Source organism: Ochotona princeps, chromosome 3 (genome assembly GCF_030435755.1).
Source record: "Ochotona princeps isolate mOchPri1 chromosome 3, mOchPri1.hap1, whole genome shotgun sequence".
NCBI classification, from domain to species: Eukaryota; Metazoa; Chordata; class Mammalia; order Lagomorpha; family Ochotonidae; genus Ochotona; species Ochotona princeps.
This window is the reverse complement of record NC_080834.1, coordinates 113,698,316-113,714,292: the sequence shown is the minus strand read 5'-3', so window position 1 is coordinate 113,714,292 and position 15,977 is coordinate 113,698,316. Positions and strand designations below refer to the sequence as shown.

The window sequence follows — 15,977 nt, the reverse complement described above, 5'->3', positions numbered from 1 at the left end:
CCGTGATCACGTGTCTGGTTCTGAGATGGGGCTGGCCCGTTAGTGAGGGTGGAGATCCAGGGCAGTCCCAGAGGCTGGGATGACAGGCTCTGCTGTTTGTCCCACAGTGTTCTGAGAGCCTTCCCGTGCGCACCCTGAGCATTGCACCAGGACAGTGTCGGCCGCCGAGGGTCCTAGGCAGACCAAGGCACAGAGAAGTCCACCTGGAGTGGGGTGAGTAAACACATCTTCATGCTAACATCGTCAAGTTTAAACAGTTGGAGACTGAGATGTAAGGCCCTGGTATGAAGCTTCAAGATTTCCTTGTGAAAACCTGTATCTTTATTATTTTTCCTACTGAACATGTCCCTTTCCCGTAATCATGTGCTCGCTTGGCTTGTGTGCCCACCTAGTGGCAGCATCATTTTCTTAATGCCGCACGTACTGGTCATGCCCTGCCCTCCACTGGACACTTTTCTGAATGTGGTTTCAGGGAATAAAACCTGCCAGGAATTTCTCAACTTGACTCATAAAGAAAAGTAGCACTCAGAGATCAGCCCAAGAGCTACTTTGTAGGGCACCCCCTCCTCTGTGTGTGACCCCCCACTGCCCTGTGGAGTGTGGATCCTGCTGTTTTCATGACATTGAGTTAAGCCGTGTTAGTGTGCCCTGTTGGGCCACAGGTTAGAACCTGTGCAATTGAAGAGTAAATGAACAGAATCCAAGCAGGCTGGCTTTTTTTTTTCTCTCTCCCACCATTTGTATCTGAAATAGAATGAAATATTGTGACAGAGTTGGGTCCTGTATCTTGATTTTGCACGCCCCTTGGCATCAGATTAAAGAGATTTGGCTTCTGTTTCTCCCTTTACTTTTCTTTAAAATGTGCAGAAATTTGCTCCATGGTTTCTTATTTGGAGATTCCTTATGTTACCGTGATAAAGTATCTTGAGAGGTACTTGACTTTGCAAAGCATGGATGATGACTTCACTGAGAATTTTTTTTTTCTTTTTTTGGATGCATGGAGAAAGGGTTCTCTTGTTAAACCCAGACACCAAAGACAGTGCCCCTGTGTAAGATTTTGCAAAGCCTGTGGAAAAGCAGGTGTGATTTGGTTGCCTGGACACACAAACACGTTCTGAGATGGAAGAACTTGTCCATTTCCAGATGTTCCTGCATCCGAGAGTGGCTGTGAGGTGTCCGAGTACAGCGTGGAAATGACGGAGCCGGAAGCGGTAGCCTCGGAGGTGTACCACGGGCCAGAGCTTGAGTGCACAGTGGGCAACCTGCTTCCAGGAACCACGTACCGCTTCAGGGTCAGGGCTCTGAACGACGGAGGGGTGAGTGTGCCACTCTGCACCTGGGTACTTCCATGCGGGTGTAGCAATATTAGGAATTTTCTGTTTTCCTTAGTGTTCATATAATACTATTAAGATACTCAAGGTTGAGTCAGAGCTTCGCCCTGTACAGACTTCTGATAGGTTTTACTAATTTGCTAATTTCCTGTCCCCTCATTGGCTCTCTCAGTTGTGGAAAGCTCGGACTATACAAAAGTCCAGATCTGAATTCCATACCATATTGCCTTATGAGCCGGTGATGTCTTAGGTCAGTTTTCAAGCTGGAGTTGAGGAGGGCCTGGGGAGAGCCTGGGGTATCTGTTTATTTTGTTTCCTTCTGGCCCACCTGCAGTGGTCAGATTAAGCGTATCTTTGTGTTAGTCATAGGAGTGGGGGCTCTGTTCTTTTTTTTTTTTCCTTCCTTTGAAATTACAGAATGACAGATTTGAGGGCGATTCATAATGACAGTCAGTGACCTAAGACCCATGGGGCTTTCTGGTGTGTCAGAGAAACTATTAAAGGCAGAAAGATACCAGTGAAGTCAGCTGATAGGAAGGCTCCTACATGGGCCAGTGGTTTCCATAGGTAAGATCCATGCAAATGCATTTTATTAATCAACACAATATTGAAAGCTAAGAAAAACACTGCACAGTGACGCCATATTGCCGGTAACATTTATCCCCCCTGCATCTAAGGGGTCCTGTTGGAGTGTTCCAGAAGTGAAGTGTATTTAAATCGGTTCCATGGCAACCACCGTTGGCTGTGCAAATGTTGGTCTGAAGCAAAAGCTCACATTTGAGCAGGAGCTGAATCTCTTTTAATTCCCCACTAGCAAAGAATTTCAGACACAGTGCAGATACTAGCATGGAAGAAAGGGGTCTAAGCATTAAAGCCTTATTGGTGACAGGAGAGAAGCCCATCACTGTGTGAGTAGAAGAAGGTGGCCGGTGGCGCCCGCTGATGCTGCTGTGCCTGCTCCCCATCAGCTCCTCAGGGCAGTGTGCCACAACACACACCGACGGGCAGCAGGGCAGTCTGCGGTGTTAGCTTCTTGCTCCTTTCCCAGCCAGGAAGAAACTGGTTTATTTCTATTGTGCTGCAAGTCAGCATCTGCATGACCGTGGTCCCTGATGAAGTCCCTTTTAGAATTCCCCCTCCTCCTCCTCTCCAGTATCTTTACAAGTTTTGATGGCAAATGAGAGACTCATTAAAATCTTCTGTTTGCTCTTTTGAAAAGCATTAGCCTAGGTGTTGTTTTGATCTTTGCCCCCAACTCTTTGTTTTTTCTCCCAAATCTTTTGCAGCATTTGTTATTTCTTGTTTTGCCTATATAGCCATTCTGATTCTGGTGGGGTGATACCTCACTGATTTTTTTTTTTAAGATTTAATTTATTTATTTGGGAGGCAGTGTTAGTGAGAGAAAAGAGAGCAGAGTGAGAGAGAGAGAGAGACCATGAGAGGTCTTCTATCTCCTGGTTCATTCCCCAAATGAACAATCAGGGTTAGGCCAGGCTGAAGCTAGGAGCCAGAAGCTTCCTCTGGATCTCCCACATACGTACTGGGGCCCGTCCTCTGCTGCCTTCTCAGGCACATTAGCAAGGGAGCTCGATCAGAAGACCCGTCAACCAGGTCTTGAACCAGTGCGCATGTGGAATACCGTCAGTGCAGGTGGCAGTTTGACGTGCTAACTCAGTGTCCCCAGCTCATTGAATTACAGCTTGTACTCGACAACAAAAACAGGTGGTTCAGGTAATCAGGTAGTTAAGGCTCTCTCAAAACGTGTCCAACCTACAATGATGCCTGACTCCAAGCACCGCAGTCACTGACAATACAACAGAGAACAGAGCTCAATGCAGTTTCAACCTTCTCAGTGGCAGCACTGCTGAGGATCACTGAAAAAATGCCACAATCGTAGAATTTGATAACCAATAATTCTAGGTAGATTTTTTTATGAGTTTAAACTGTGCTAAAAATTAGTACTGAATAACGACAACAACAAAAAAAGCATAGGAGAGACTTTCAAAAAAATATGGGAAGGACGCATGATTTTTTTTAAGTGTGGATTTCAAGAATGTTTGCACTGGAATAAGCATCTCTATAATTTTGTTTTCCAAGAACTTTCTCCAATACCCTAAGTGTAATAGATATTTACTGCTCTGGGCAAATGTAGGAGAAAAGCTTAGATGCATGCAGTTGAAAATGAAAGCCATTAGGTTAATATTTTGAATCCTTTGTGCTTATGTTGGTGGCGATGCTGGCCTGGCCTTGATTCAGTTTAAGCTTTTGTGAACATGCCCAGGCAGACACACACCTCCAAGCTTCTGGTGGTTTTCTCTTTCAGTACGGGCCCTATTCTGACGTCTCGGAAATTACCACTGCTGCAGGGCCTCCTGGACAATGCAAAGCACCTTGTATTTCTTTTACGCCCGATGGATGTGTTCTAGTAGCTTGGGAGGTAAGTTTAGCTTCAGTTTTTGTTGTTTCCACTTTACCATCACATATAAGTAGTTATAAAGAAACCAGAAAACCCAAGTATACATGGAACAGACTTTCCCCCCACCCCTCCTTATACAGTAATGTCCTTTGCCACTTGCTTGTATGCAGTTAAAACTGTAGACATTTTATTGCTTGCCGAGATCAAGGGGAAGTTGGGCATCTCCTGCTTTTCTTGTACATGTATTTGAAGTATCCTGGGGCATGTTGCTCTGGTTTCCAGTTTAGTCCATTCAACATTAATATGAGCCTAGGATTTTCTTCTCAACCGCTCTTCTGGTCCCTTTCTACTTCCCAGAGTCCTGAGAGCTCCGGGGCTGACATCTCAGAATACAGGTTGGAGTGGGGAGAAGATGAGGAATCCCTAGAACTCATTTATCATGGAACAGACACCTGCTTCGAGATAAGAGATCTGTTGCCTGCTGCCCAGTATTGCTGCAGATTACAGGTGGGTTGACAGTACGGAGTCATAGCTCACACGGACAGGTGTTCCATAAAGGACACTTTGAAAAGACAGCTCCAAGGCTTATTGATGACGACCACCGGGACGAGTAGGCGTGTGTCTGTGTGGTATCATATGTACATGTAAGCATAGTTATTTTGGTATTTTACAGTCATTTTTTGTTTCTCTAGCTGGTCCTAGGAATAAGAGGGAAAAAAAGATCCAGATACTTCTGCACTGTACTCTTTCCTGCTTCCGTATCTTGCTGGTGTATCAGATCATTCAGTAATGATGAGCCCAAGGAAAAGTTGGCGCTTCTTCAGGAAGGTGCCTCCGAATTGCCCTGAAGGGCATATTTACATAGAAAAGTCACTTTTCAACTGACAAATGACACAAAAGTCAAATAGCACCTGTGAAGTGGCGCCAGAGCCCAATATGAGAGTACTCTGAGCTGTTCTGCCACCGCTCGTCCCCAAGGACCAAGGCTCCGCTGGAGACTCCGAAGAGGGTGATGTCAGGAACAGTTGCTTTTTAGCCTGACTCTGGAGTGTGTGATTAGTCATGGCTTTACTTTTATTTTCCCTTGTTACTTGGGTCAGTGGTTTCTTTTGTAAAGCCTCGTTGTCCTGAGAAATAGGGTGCTCTGTTTGATGCTTTCCACTTACTCGGAAATATTTCTTAGTCACTGCTTTGTGCCAGGAAAGGGTAATCAAGGCAGTTACAAAAAATAACCAGACGTGGCTGTTAACCTTGAAGAGTTCTATTTTCACACACATTTAAATTTGAGCAGATAAAGAAGTGAAGATGCCAGGTTTATGTCCTCACTGGATTTAAATATAGACTAAGTTATGCATAGCAAGCACAGCCTCTGTTTCTGGCCACTTGAGAGAAAATATTCCCTTCATAAATCAGTTTTCCAGATCAGCGAAACTTCTCTGTGAAATTCTGTAGACAAAACTGCCTTAAACATTTGTAATTAAGCTCTTCCTTTGTGAATGGAGCGCCTGGGATGTCATTGGTCCCTTTGTCCATGAGTCAGTGTCACGGCACATTATCCGATCTTCATAACAATGATGCTGAGTCACTGGAAAAAGGTGAAATTATGTGCCACACTCCTGTCCTTGCTACAGGGCAGGGTATACATAGGAACTGTGTCGCCACAATAGAGTTTTGCTCCACTATGTTTTTGCATTTCAGTGTCTCTTTAACATGGTCTTATTTCCAACCCATCTCGTCACTTGGCAATATAGGCTTGCCTCCCTATATTGGTATCAGTGGTGGGGAATATTTCTAAATGTCTGTGTTGATCAGTCCGAGCCTGGAAGGAGCTCTTCCTCCTGCCCGCCCCTCCTGCCCTGACAGCTGTGCCAGGAGAGCTCTTCCACATCTGTGTTGGGTTCTTCTTACCTATGGACTACATGTAAATGATTTTCATTTGACATTTCCACAAAATCAGATTAAGCCTAAATATGCTTTTCAATATTTGACATCTTAAAAATGAAATCATGATGGTATGTGTACTATATACTTTATCAAAATTGAGAGAGATATGTGCCTTACTCAGAAATTTTCAGGTTTTTTTCTTCTTGGAAATATTTCTTAAAATATATTTTTATTTTGAATTGTGGTACAATTTTGTATAGGCTGGGATTCCCTCCCCAAAATCCCACCCCCCATCAGATTTTTCCCATTTTGTTACAATAGTGTAGTGCTTCATAAGGAATCATAATTCTGTCAGTCTCTTATCTAAGTGTACCCTGACATTGTTGGTACAGACAGTATCAGACAGTCCAGCATCCCATTGTCTACACACATCCAACAGTTTCACTGGGAATCCATTCTTCATCTGAATGCTGGGATGCATGTTCCATTATACCCCCACTTCTGTATATGACAGACCCCAGTACTCCATCACTATACATTACTGTAAGTCAAAAGCCATGTAACAAGGTCAACAACTGGTATGAGTTAGAACAGCCACAACAGCAGTATCAACAACAGATTACAGCACCATGAAAATATTCTTGGAAATATTTTTATTTAAGAAGTACCAAAGTACTTCTGTGGGCCCAGCATGGTAGACTAGCAGCTAAAGTCCTGGTATTGTACGCGCCAGGATCCCATATGAGCACCAGTTCTAATCCCAGAAGCACTGCTTCTCACTCAGCTCCCTGCTTGTAGCCTGGGAAAGCAGTTGAGAACAGCCCAAAGCCTTGGGACCCTGTACCTGCATGAGAGACCCAAAAGAGGTTCCTGGCTCCTGGCTTTGGATCAGCTCAGCCCTTCCAACTCCTTCCCTTCTCTTTCCCTCTCCTTCCCTATTATGCTACTTTTAAAGTAAACTAAACAAACAAAAAGGCTTAAACATGGTTAAAGAAAAGAATGTAGGTGCCCGGAGTATCAGCGCTGATGAAGGAGGTAGGGTGAGAATTGATGTTGGTCATTCACATGGCAAAGAGTAGACATCCCTTTCAGTGCTGTGTTTGCCACATCTCATGGATGTTGATGTTTCTGTTTTCACTTCTTCAAAATAGTTTTTTTCTCTTATTAAATTCTTCACTGACTCATTTTTAAAAAGGAAAAAAATTAATAGGCTTTTTAAAAATCAGTTTTACAATGTTAGAGCAACATGAGGCCTCAAACTCAGGCAAAGTAGATTCCAGTGTCAGCTTTGCCTCCAAACATGAGGCCAGAGTCGTTTAACTGTATTCCTCACTCTGCAAGAGGCACATGAAGATCCCTGCCATGGAACATTTACTGCACAGATTACAACTGACTGCTACGGTAGACACTCAGTAACCCTAGAAGTACAGAGTTGGCGGTGGCCACGTTGTCTTTTGCTTGATTTCAGAAAGATGTGATTAGCACTTTGTGGACAGTGGTCATGAAATGGAAGTGAACGTTTGCTAGAATTTGATTCTTTTTTTTATTTTTTAAGATTTCATTTATTTTTACTGGAAAATCAGATACACATAGAGGAAGATCTTCCATCTGCTGGTTCACTCTAAGTGGCCACAACAGCCAGAGCTGCACTGATCTGAAGCCAGGAGCCAGGAACTTGTTCCAGGTCTCCCACACTGGAGCTGAGTCCCAAGGCTTTGGGCCATCCTCAACTGCTTTCCCAGGACAGAAGTAGAGAGCTGGATGGGAAGTGGGGCTGCTGGGATTAGAACCGGCATTACATGATATCCTGGTGCATACGAGGTGTGGACTTTAGCCAGTAAGCTATGGCACCAAGCCCTAGAATATGATTCTGCTCCTGTATCTAGAAACAGTGGGCACCGCTTTGGATTATTTAATGGCGGTGACATGGAGGCTGATGTTGTGTGGTGACTGTGGTCTCCTTGTTGTTTCCTAGGCCTTCAATCAAGCAGGCGCAGGGCCCTACAGCGAGCTTGTCTTTTGCCAGACACCAGCATCTGCCCCCGACCCCGTCTCCACCCTCTGTGTCCTGGAGGAGGAGCCCCTCAGCACCAACCCTGATTCACCTTTCGTGTGCCTTGTACTGAGCTGGGAAGAGCCGTGCAATAATGGGTCTGAAATCCTTGCCTATAACATAGATCTTGGAGACATTAGCATCACTGTGGGCACTACTACCACTCACGTTGTGAAAGATCTCCTTCCAGAAACCACGTACCGGTAAGTGTAAGAGGCTGCCCCTACAGCTGCACCAGAGCATCCGGGCACTAAATATTAACAGAGCTTAAGATGTCGTATTGCTTGACACTTAATGAATCAATCACAAATTCACACCATCCCTAACCCCCCTCAGAAGAGTTTTCACTGATCCCTTTAAATCAGCACTCCCCCTTGGTCATCACCTTGCATTTCCACTGTAATACATCTCACTGCATGACCACCCTCTGTCCTGACCCATGGACCTGCCCACCTCAAAGCAAGACTACCACCCGAACTCCTCCAAGGTAGATTTCGTGTTACAAAGCATTTGCGATACGAATTTGGCTTGGGATTTTGCAAGGGACATGTCCAGGGCACAGAACTCAGGTAGCTTTTGCATTCTGTCTTTCCTTCAGACTTCCTTAGTTGAACGCACTTCCTACACATCTTTTTCTCTACCGTGACTTCTCACAATTTCAAATCGTATACTACTGCCTAAAAGTTATCACTCAGGCAATTTGCAGTGAACAGTATTGTATCATTAGAAGCCATGCCTGTGGCTGTTCAGGTTTGCAGCAGCAAGGCAGCTCCCTGGGTCCCAGGGAGTAGTTTTTCAAAGAGATATGGAAGAGCAAGGATTCATACTTGGGTCATCAGCTGGATGTCTTTAGGCAAATCACTTAACCTCTCTGTATCTCTGTTTCTGTCATAAAATGAGAACATTATGTCATTGTAAGGAATAAGTCTCTGAGCATTAAATATTCACATGAGAACCGAGCAGTTACATAGCAGATGCACAGTGAGTAAGTGTTGTAGATTCAATCATCATCAAAATCATCATTATAACTGATTTGAATATGGTTTTCTCCCTCAAACTCTCGCAAAGTTTCTCTTTCTCACTCTCTCTCTCTCTCTCTCTCTCACACACACACACACACACACACACCAGTCTTATGTTGATGATGTTAAGACTGTGGAAACGTAATCCAGATCTGGTGTTAGCAGACCGTGCGGAATCTATTAGGCCACTGTGGTAGAGCCCGATAATTGAATTCTCATTGCTCTGTAAGGACAGAGGAGAAGACCGATACCAATTTGTACCATTAAAAACTATGCTCTTTTACCTAATTTAGCTTTAAAAAAAACTATCAGTAATTTTTGGTTTTTTTATGTATATATATTTTTTATTCTTCTAAGAAATCTCTTTTAGGCAGAGTACTATACCCTGTGTGTCTTTAAAATAGTACCCCTGCCTGCAGAGCACTCACAGGTTAGGGGTACTTAAAGAGCACCTTTCGGTAGTAGGTGATCATGACCCCCAAGGTGGAAACACATTGGTGCTCAAAGTTCGAGTAGAGATTCCAAGAGGAAACCCCCTGGCTCAGAATGGCCAGCATGATGAGAAGTGGCAATTGAGGTAGAAACAGCATAGAGGAAGAGGAAGGCCCAAAGCGTTATTTCTCTGTTACCCTTTTTGCCAGTTTCAGAAAATCAATTGTCTCCACTTGCGTCTGCTCACTGCGTATGATGCACCTGTTGTGACCAGAGCACTCTAACCAGGTGCTGAGGAAATCCAGAGTCAATTAAAATCGGACCTTGTCTTCTGAGGGGATTTCCCAAGTGAGGAGACTTTAAGAAGGCTTGACCATGAGGTCAACCTCCGGGGGAAGCTGGCCAAGAGAATGTCATCTCCCAGCTGTGTCTGTGCGGCCGCAGGTCCAGGGTACTGTCTCCCTTTGTTCCTCCCACCCCTGCTCAGACAGCCTATGGAAAAGCTGTGTTGGCTCTGGAGCCTGCTGCAGGATGTTGTGTCTGCCCAGAGCGGGCTCAGGTCAGCCCTCGGAACATGGAGTGCTCAGGTCAGAAATGACAAAAAGGATTTCTAGGGCAAGATGTGTTAGCCCATGAATTCCACTTCTTCCTGCAGTGGATTAAAGGGTTTTATAACTTGAAGATTTGGAAAAGGATGGCATTGGAAGCATTCTTAGTTTCTAGGCATGACAACAACTTCGTAGAGGAAACCTAGGTCTAAGAGCTCACCTGAAGGAAATGATGCTGGGTCTCTCTGTTTAATGACTAAATACCAGTCAGATTACAGTTATCAAGGATCTCTTCTTTAAAGCTGGTTGATTTTAGAACATGCTAGAAAATACCGCAGGATAATTCTGTGACGAAGAATGGTTTAGTATTATAGAATTACATAATGATGAGCTTAGATTTTTGAGAGTAAAACTCATCTCTATTTGAACATATTGAATGGGGACGGCTTAAATAATTTAACATTAGTATGCCCAGGCTATTCACTGAATATGAAAAGCAGGTGTGTTTGGAAAGATGTCACCTTTTGATCTTACACAGTGGCTTGGAAAATGCCATTTGAGACAGAGTACATGAAAGTTGGGAAACTTTCATTCTAAAAGTCTTTGATCCTAGTCAGTTTGTGTTCTTGTCCAAAAAAAAAGGATTAAGCCAATCAAATTATGAATTCAATATTTCATAATCAGGATATTAAAACATTCATATTTAAGACCCATTTTTTTCAGCTTTAGGAATTTAGTTTTTTATAAGGCACAATTGAGAACTCTATAGTAGAATACTGGGCAACACACAGTCCTGCTCTTGACTCTTTCAAAATACAATTGCAGTAATTATAGTGAACCACAAAATGAAGATTTCAAGGAACTAAGGCTATAATTTTAGTCAACTTTGACTTCTCCTTTTCAGTTAAAATATAAGTGAACAGATTATAGTGTTCTGGATAGAAACTGAGGAGTGAAGGATTTCAAGCAGGCAGTGGAACTTGAACCAGATTTGTTTCTTTGTGTGATTTTTTTTTTTAACCTTCAACAATCCTACATTATTCTCCCAGCTCTTCCATTCTGTGTGTTGCCAGGACAAGATTGTGCACCTCTCTGGTAATCTTACACAAAAATATTTTCGACACTCCCATTCTTTCTCTCTTGATGCTTATAGGACTGCCTGTTGGCTTGCTAGAACATTCTGTATGAAATTGAATGGGAGGGCACAGCACCATGGCTCATGGCTAAATCCTCACCTTGCAAGAGCTAGGATCCCATATGGGCGTCAGTTTGTATCCCAGCTACTCCACTTCCCATCCAGCTCCCTAGGAAAGCAATAGAGGATAGCCCAAAAACCTTGGGACCCTGTCCCTGCATTGGAGACCTGGAGGAAGCTCCTGGCTTGTGGCTTCAGATAAGCTCAGTTCCAGCAGTTCAAAGAGTAACCCAGCGTGTGAAAGATCTTTCTGTCTGTCTCTCCTTCTCTTATAAATCTAATCTGCCTTTCCAATAAAAATAAATGAATCTTTTTTTAAAAAAAGGAAAGAAACTAGATGGGAATGGCAATGCTATATTTAAAGGCATTACTTTTAAGTTTAGAACTCAGTTTGCAGGTTTATATGTGTTTGGGTTTGAAGGCCAAGAAAAGTTCATTAAAAATGGAGACATAACTTTGCTTTGCACACCTCTACCAACACAATCCCAGACCTGGCAAGCTGAGATAGGTAGAGGATTCCCTGGTGTCATCCGGCCTGGCTGGTACACAAGCAGTGCTCCAACTGGTGACTGGATAATCACTTCTTCTGGTGAATGACTGTGGTTTGTTGATTTTTGGTTTTTGTTTATTTAATTAACTAATTTATTTGAAGGGCAGAGTTACAAAAAGAAAGACAGCTTTCATCCGCTGGCTCACTCCCTAAATGGCCACAACAACCAGAGCTGGGTCGTGTGGCAGCCAGGAGCTTCTTCTGGGACTCCCATGTAGATGGCAAGGGCCATCTTCAGCGGCTCTCCCCAGTGCATTGGCAGGGAGCTGGATTGGAAGTGGAGCAGCTCAGGCTCAAACTTGCACCCGTAAAGTATACCTGCATCGCCATTGGGGCTTTGCTACCTATTCCACAGCGCTCCCCGAATGGCCATATCTTTAAAACTTTTCTCATGTTTTGTTAGCTTCCTCTCCGTACATAAAATCAACTCAGATGACCTTGCTGCTTCCTCTATAGCACTGCCACTCATGAAGTGTGGTCTCTGAAGCAGCCGCACCTGCACCACCCTGCAGCATCTGAGAACTGGCTGAAATGCAAGTCGTGCATTCCACCACAGCCCTCTTAATGAGAAATTGTAAAGGCAGGGCATAGCACTGGGCCTTACTTAGCCTTTTAGAAGATCGTAACGCATATTGACATCTTAAAACTGCTTATGAGCAGTAATGTTTTCATTTTGAAGTAACATTTCCGGTCCCTGGTGTGTGTAGGACCTGGCATCTGACATTAGTGTATGGCAAAGAAGAGCACGCATACACTGATGTATCTGTGGAAATGTGGTGTTATCCTTTAAGCAATGAAGGGCAGAATACAGTTCTAGGCCAGCAGAGAGGATGGGGCACTTACTTCATCCAGAGAAGTTGCAACAGGAGCTTGGTGGAAGGTCAGTTCAGGGTCCCCCTCCAGGAAGCGTTCTCGGAATAACTTTGCCCTGCACACAGAGTACTGGTTCCCCACCAAAAGGGATCTTCTATATGTAACCCATGGCTGTGCACTTCTTATGAAGCTGTCTGATGATATCCCTCCTCTCATATTTTTTCTTCATTTTTTGAATTAGATGATAGACCCATGTGTGGGGAAGGAATTATAAAAAGCCAAGATGGATATTTTCCCCAGCAATTATGAAGCGAACAAGAGTGCCCACATTTCAAGTGGGGGATCCTGAGTTTGAATCCCAGTTCCAGCTTCTGATTGCAGCCTCCTGATAATGTGCATCCTGAGAGCCAAGCTCATTGGCTCAGACCACCCATGTGGAAGACTTTTAGGTCTTGGCCACTTCTGTAGGCGTGTAGGGAGTGGACAAGCAGGTAGTTGGCTCTGTCCCTCTGCGTTCTTCTGCCTCTCAAACTCCAGTCCATGTTTTACTGCTTGGGCCTTACCCAAGCCCCTGCCTGAATCCCCACAACACTCGACCATCGTCCAATCCCCCCATCTCCTAGCACCCACAGCCCTGGGATGGTGAGTCCTGGTAAGAACCATCATCTTGCCTGGTTGGCAGTGACTGCTTCGAAGTCATTCTTTCATTGTATTTAGTGTTGAACACTTGGATGTGTGCATGCGTACAAAGTGCACTATAACAGGCTGTGTAGCAGGAATGCGTTTGGCATATGGAGTTACATCTATTTAAATAGCAGATCTTCGGTTAAAATCCATGAGGGATATGCTTTTTAGTGTGATTTGTTTAATCAATATTTTTAATGTATTGGTGAATGCTGCAGACTGCTGGAAAATTGAAGTGACATTTCACATCATCCTAGCAAGATAGCGTTTGCTGGGGGATACATCACTTCCCTAGATTGGAATGTAATATTCTATTTTTCTTGTACTCAATCTCTATAACTGAACATTTAAAAAACTGAGATAAAGCTAGAACAATAGCAGTGACAGAAAAAAAAAAAACAGTGAATTGCAGATCCTTCTGTTGAAGTGTCAGAATAAACATGTTACTTCAGCCACTCTAGACTTCTCAAATTTGGGATTGAGACACATTTTAAAACATTAAAATCGGTTTTGATTTTCTGAGTGAATTCTTGGAATTCAGGTTATTTTTTGTTTTGCTCATTAGTCCTGGGTCGCCTCTCTCTGGAGATTTGTTTTCACCCTATAACAAAACAGGAGCTACTTCAGTCCTTGGTTAGCTTTGTCTGACTCCTGTGCCCAAAGCTTTTAGTATTCTTCCCAGAAGCAACAACATATCACCTCATGTTGTCCATTCTTCAGTTCTGCGTCAATTGTTAGCGTAACTTTCAGTATTAGAATAGTATCTCCTCCACACCAAAACTGCACAGGAAAATGTGTTTTGATAAAACTGTAGGACATGTTAGACTGAGTACTTTAAAATGTAAGTGACTGATGCCAGAGCCAAACGTGATTTGAATAAAGTAAAAAAACAAGCTGGTTGCCTGCTGAGTGCTGGTGCGTTGGCAGCTGTTAGGTGTTTCACTTAAAATATTTTGTTTGGTTATGATTGGAGAGGCTCTCTCTGAGTCCAAAAGGATCCAGTTTACCTCCTGATCTAACAGGCATCGATGCTGTAGACCAGTGCAGGTGACTCAACTGAGGCATGACTCGGGTCTTTTCACATGGAAAACCAACTGAGCACGAAAAGGCAATATTATCTAGCTCTGACTTAGGCTTCAACATCTACTAACCACTTTGTCATTCAGACAAGCTATTTTATGTCTGCCTCTGTGTTGAAATTCCGTTTCCTCATCTCCAGATGCAGCTGGACCTTTCTAAAAGTTAATGGAAAATCGAATGAAAAGGTAAATTTAGGGGCCAGCACACTAGCTCAGCTGGCTACTCCTGCACCTACATCACCAGCGTCCTCATATGGACATGCTGGTTTGTGTCCTGGATATTCCACTTCCTGTCCAGCAACCTGCTTATGGCCTGGGAAAGCAGTAGAGAATGGCTGAGGTCTCCCACTTGAAAGGCTGGGAGAAAATTCCTGACTACTGGCTTCAGATCAGCTTAGCCCTGGCCCTTGTGGCTATTTGGGGATTTAACCAGCTGGTGGAAGATTTCTCTCTCCCTGTCCTTCCCTCTCCTTGCACATTTGCCTTTCAAATAAATCTTTTTTAAAAAATAAAAGATTCATTTTTCTGCACTCTTATTTAAATTGCACGCTTTTTTCATCATGTATATTTTCCAAAACTTTTTGAAGATCGCATCGCAGTTCCTACTATAGGTTGAACAGCACATTCCCTGAAATAGGCCAAGTTCTCAGTACCATTGCTTGGTGGGGGCTGTCACTGTCATGGTTTCTGTTTTGTTTCTAAACTCCTGAGCTGTGTCTTCCTTGCCTCTTCTTGAGGATGACCTAGAATAAAGCTAGTACTACAACGTCCGAGTCACTGCCGAAGATGCCTGCATCTCCAACATGGTTTGAGTCCCTTGTCTACCTCCCAGCCACCTTCCTGCCAGCACACATCCTCTGACACAGCAGAAGACGGTCCGAGTAGCAGGACTCCTGCCACACACACATTGAGACCCGAGTACAGTTCCAGGCTCCTGGCTTGACCTGGCCCAGCCTTAGCTGATAGAAACCTTTGGAGGGGACGGGAAGGGGGTGTGAATCAGCAAATGCCCAGCTCTGCTGGGTCTAATTCTACCCTGAGGCTTTTAGGAAGTGTACTGAAGATCTCTCTCACACACACACAGTATCTTTCCCTCCCTGCTTTTCAAATAACAACAGAAATTTCAGAAAGGTGATAGATCATTTTAGTTCTTGCTGGGTCATCAGCTCTAACTCGGAAGAAGGAAGAGCATCAAAAGTATCAGCAAATCACTATCGTTTCTAAGCGAGGCCTTGTAACCATCCAGCTCAAGCGAGCCTGGACCCTGTTGTGCTGAGCGCTGGGACATTCTTCATGCGCACCACACCTGGTTTTTTATTCACTACTGGAAAGGAATAACAGTCTCAAAAAACAGTCACTGGGGAAAATAGCTCCATAAATTAGCCCTTTAAGGCTCAACAAAGTGCTTTTGGCCACCATGTATCCTTTTCTGGTTGTATAACCCTTAAATAATGCTGTTTATAAATGAAGCGAAGAGCATTGTGCTATCTCCGTTTCATAGATAAGGAAAACGTTGCTTACATGCATTAGATAATTTCCCCCCAGGTTCCCCTGAACAAGATCCCCAAAGAGGCTGCACTGCAGAAAAGAGTTAAGAATAGCATTCTTAACCGTGGTGTTCTTGATAGTATGTATTTACTTAGGTCTATTGTATGCCCAGGAACTGCTTCTCGATAAAAGGTCAGACTGACCTAGCGCTGGGGATATGAGAAAAATTCAGTACACACCAAAGCACCGTGGCAACTTAGAGGGAGAGAAGTGTTTTACAAAGGATATCAAACATTTCATACTTGTATCTTGAATTAATTTTTAATTCTTACAATTGACTCGGGTCTCCTAGTATTTTGTTTGTTTGTTTGCTTGTTTGTTTTTGTGTTTCTTGAGCAGAACAAAACAGCAATCTAAGTGGCCCATAACCTCCCTTGCTTTGGGGGTATTAAAGTTGCCAAGAAATTTAGGGCTTCACAAAG

General features: G+C 43.7%; 1 protein-coding gene across 3 annotated transcripts in view; it reads left to right on the top strand.

The window, feature by feature from the left end:
* FNDC3B (fibronectin type III domain containing 3B) overlaps positions 1-15,977 on the top strand; it is a 342,344-nt gene that overhangs the window by 291,559 nt on the left and 34,808 nt on the right. For all 3 annotated transcript variants that reach the window (XM_058661102.1, XM_058661100.1, XM_058661101.1), the window contains 5 exons: positions 108-213; positions 1,144-1,316; positions 3,655-3,768; positions 4,105-4,254; positions 7,607-7,887. In XM_058661102.1, the coding sequence (XP_058517085.1) occupies positions 108-213; positions 1,144-1,316; positions 3,655-3,768; positions 4,105-4,254; positions 7,607-7,887 (824 nt within the window). The remainder of the gene's footprint in view (positions 1-107; positions 214-1,143; positions 1,317-3,654; positions 3,769-4,104; positions 4,255-7,606; positions 7,888-15,977) is intronic.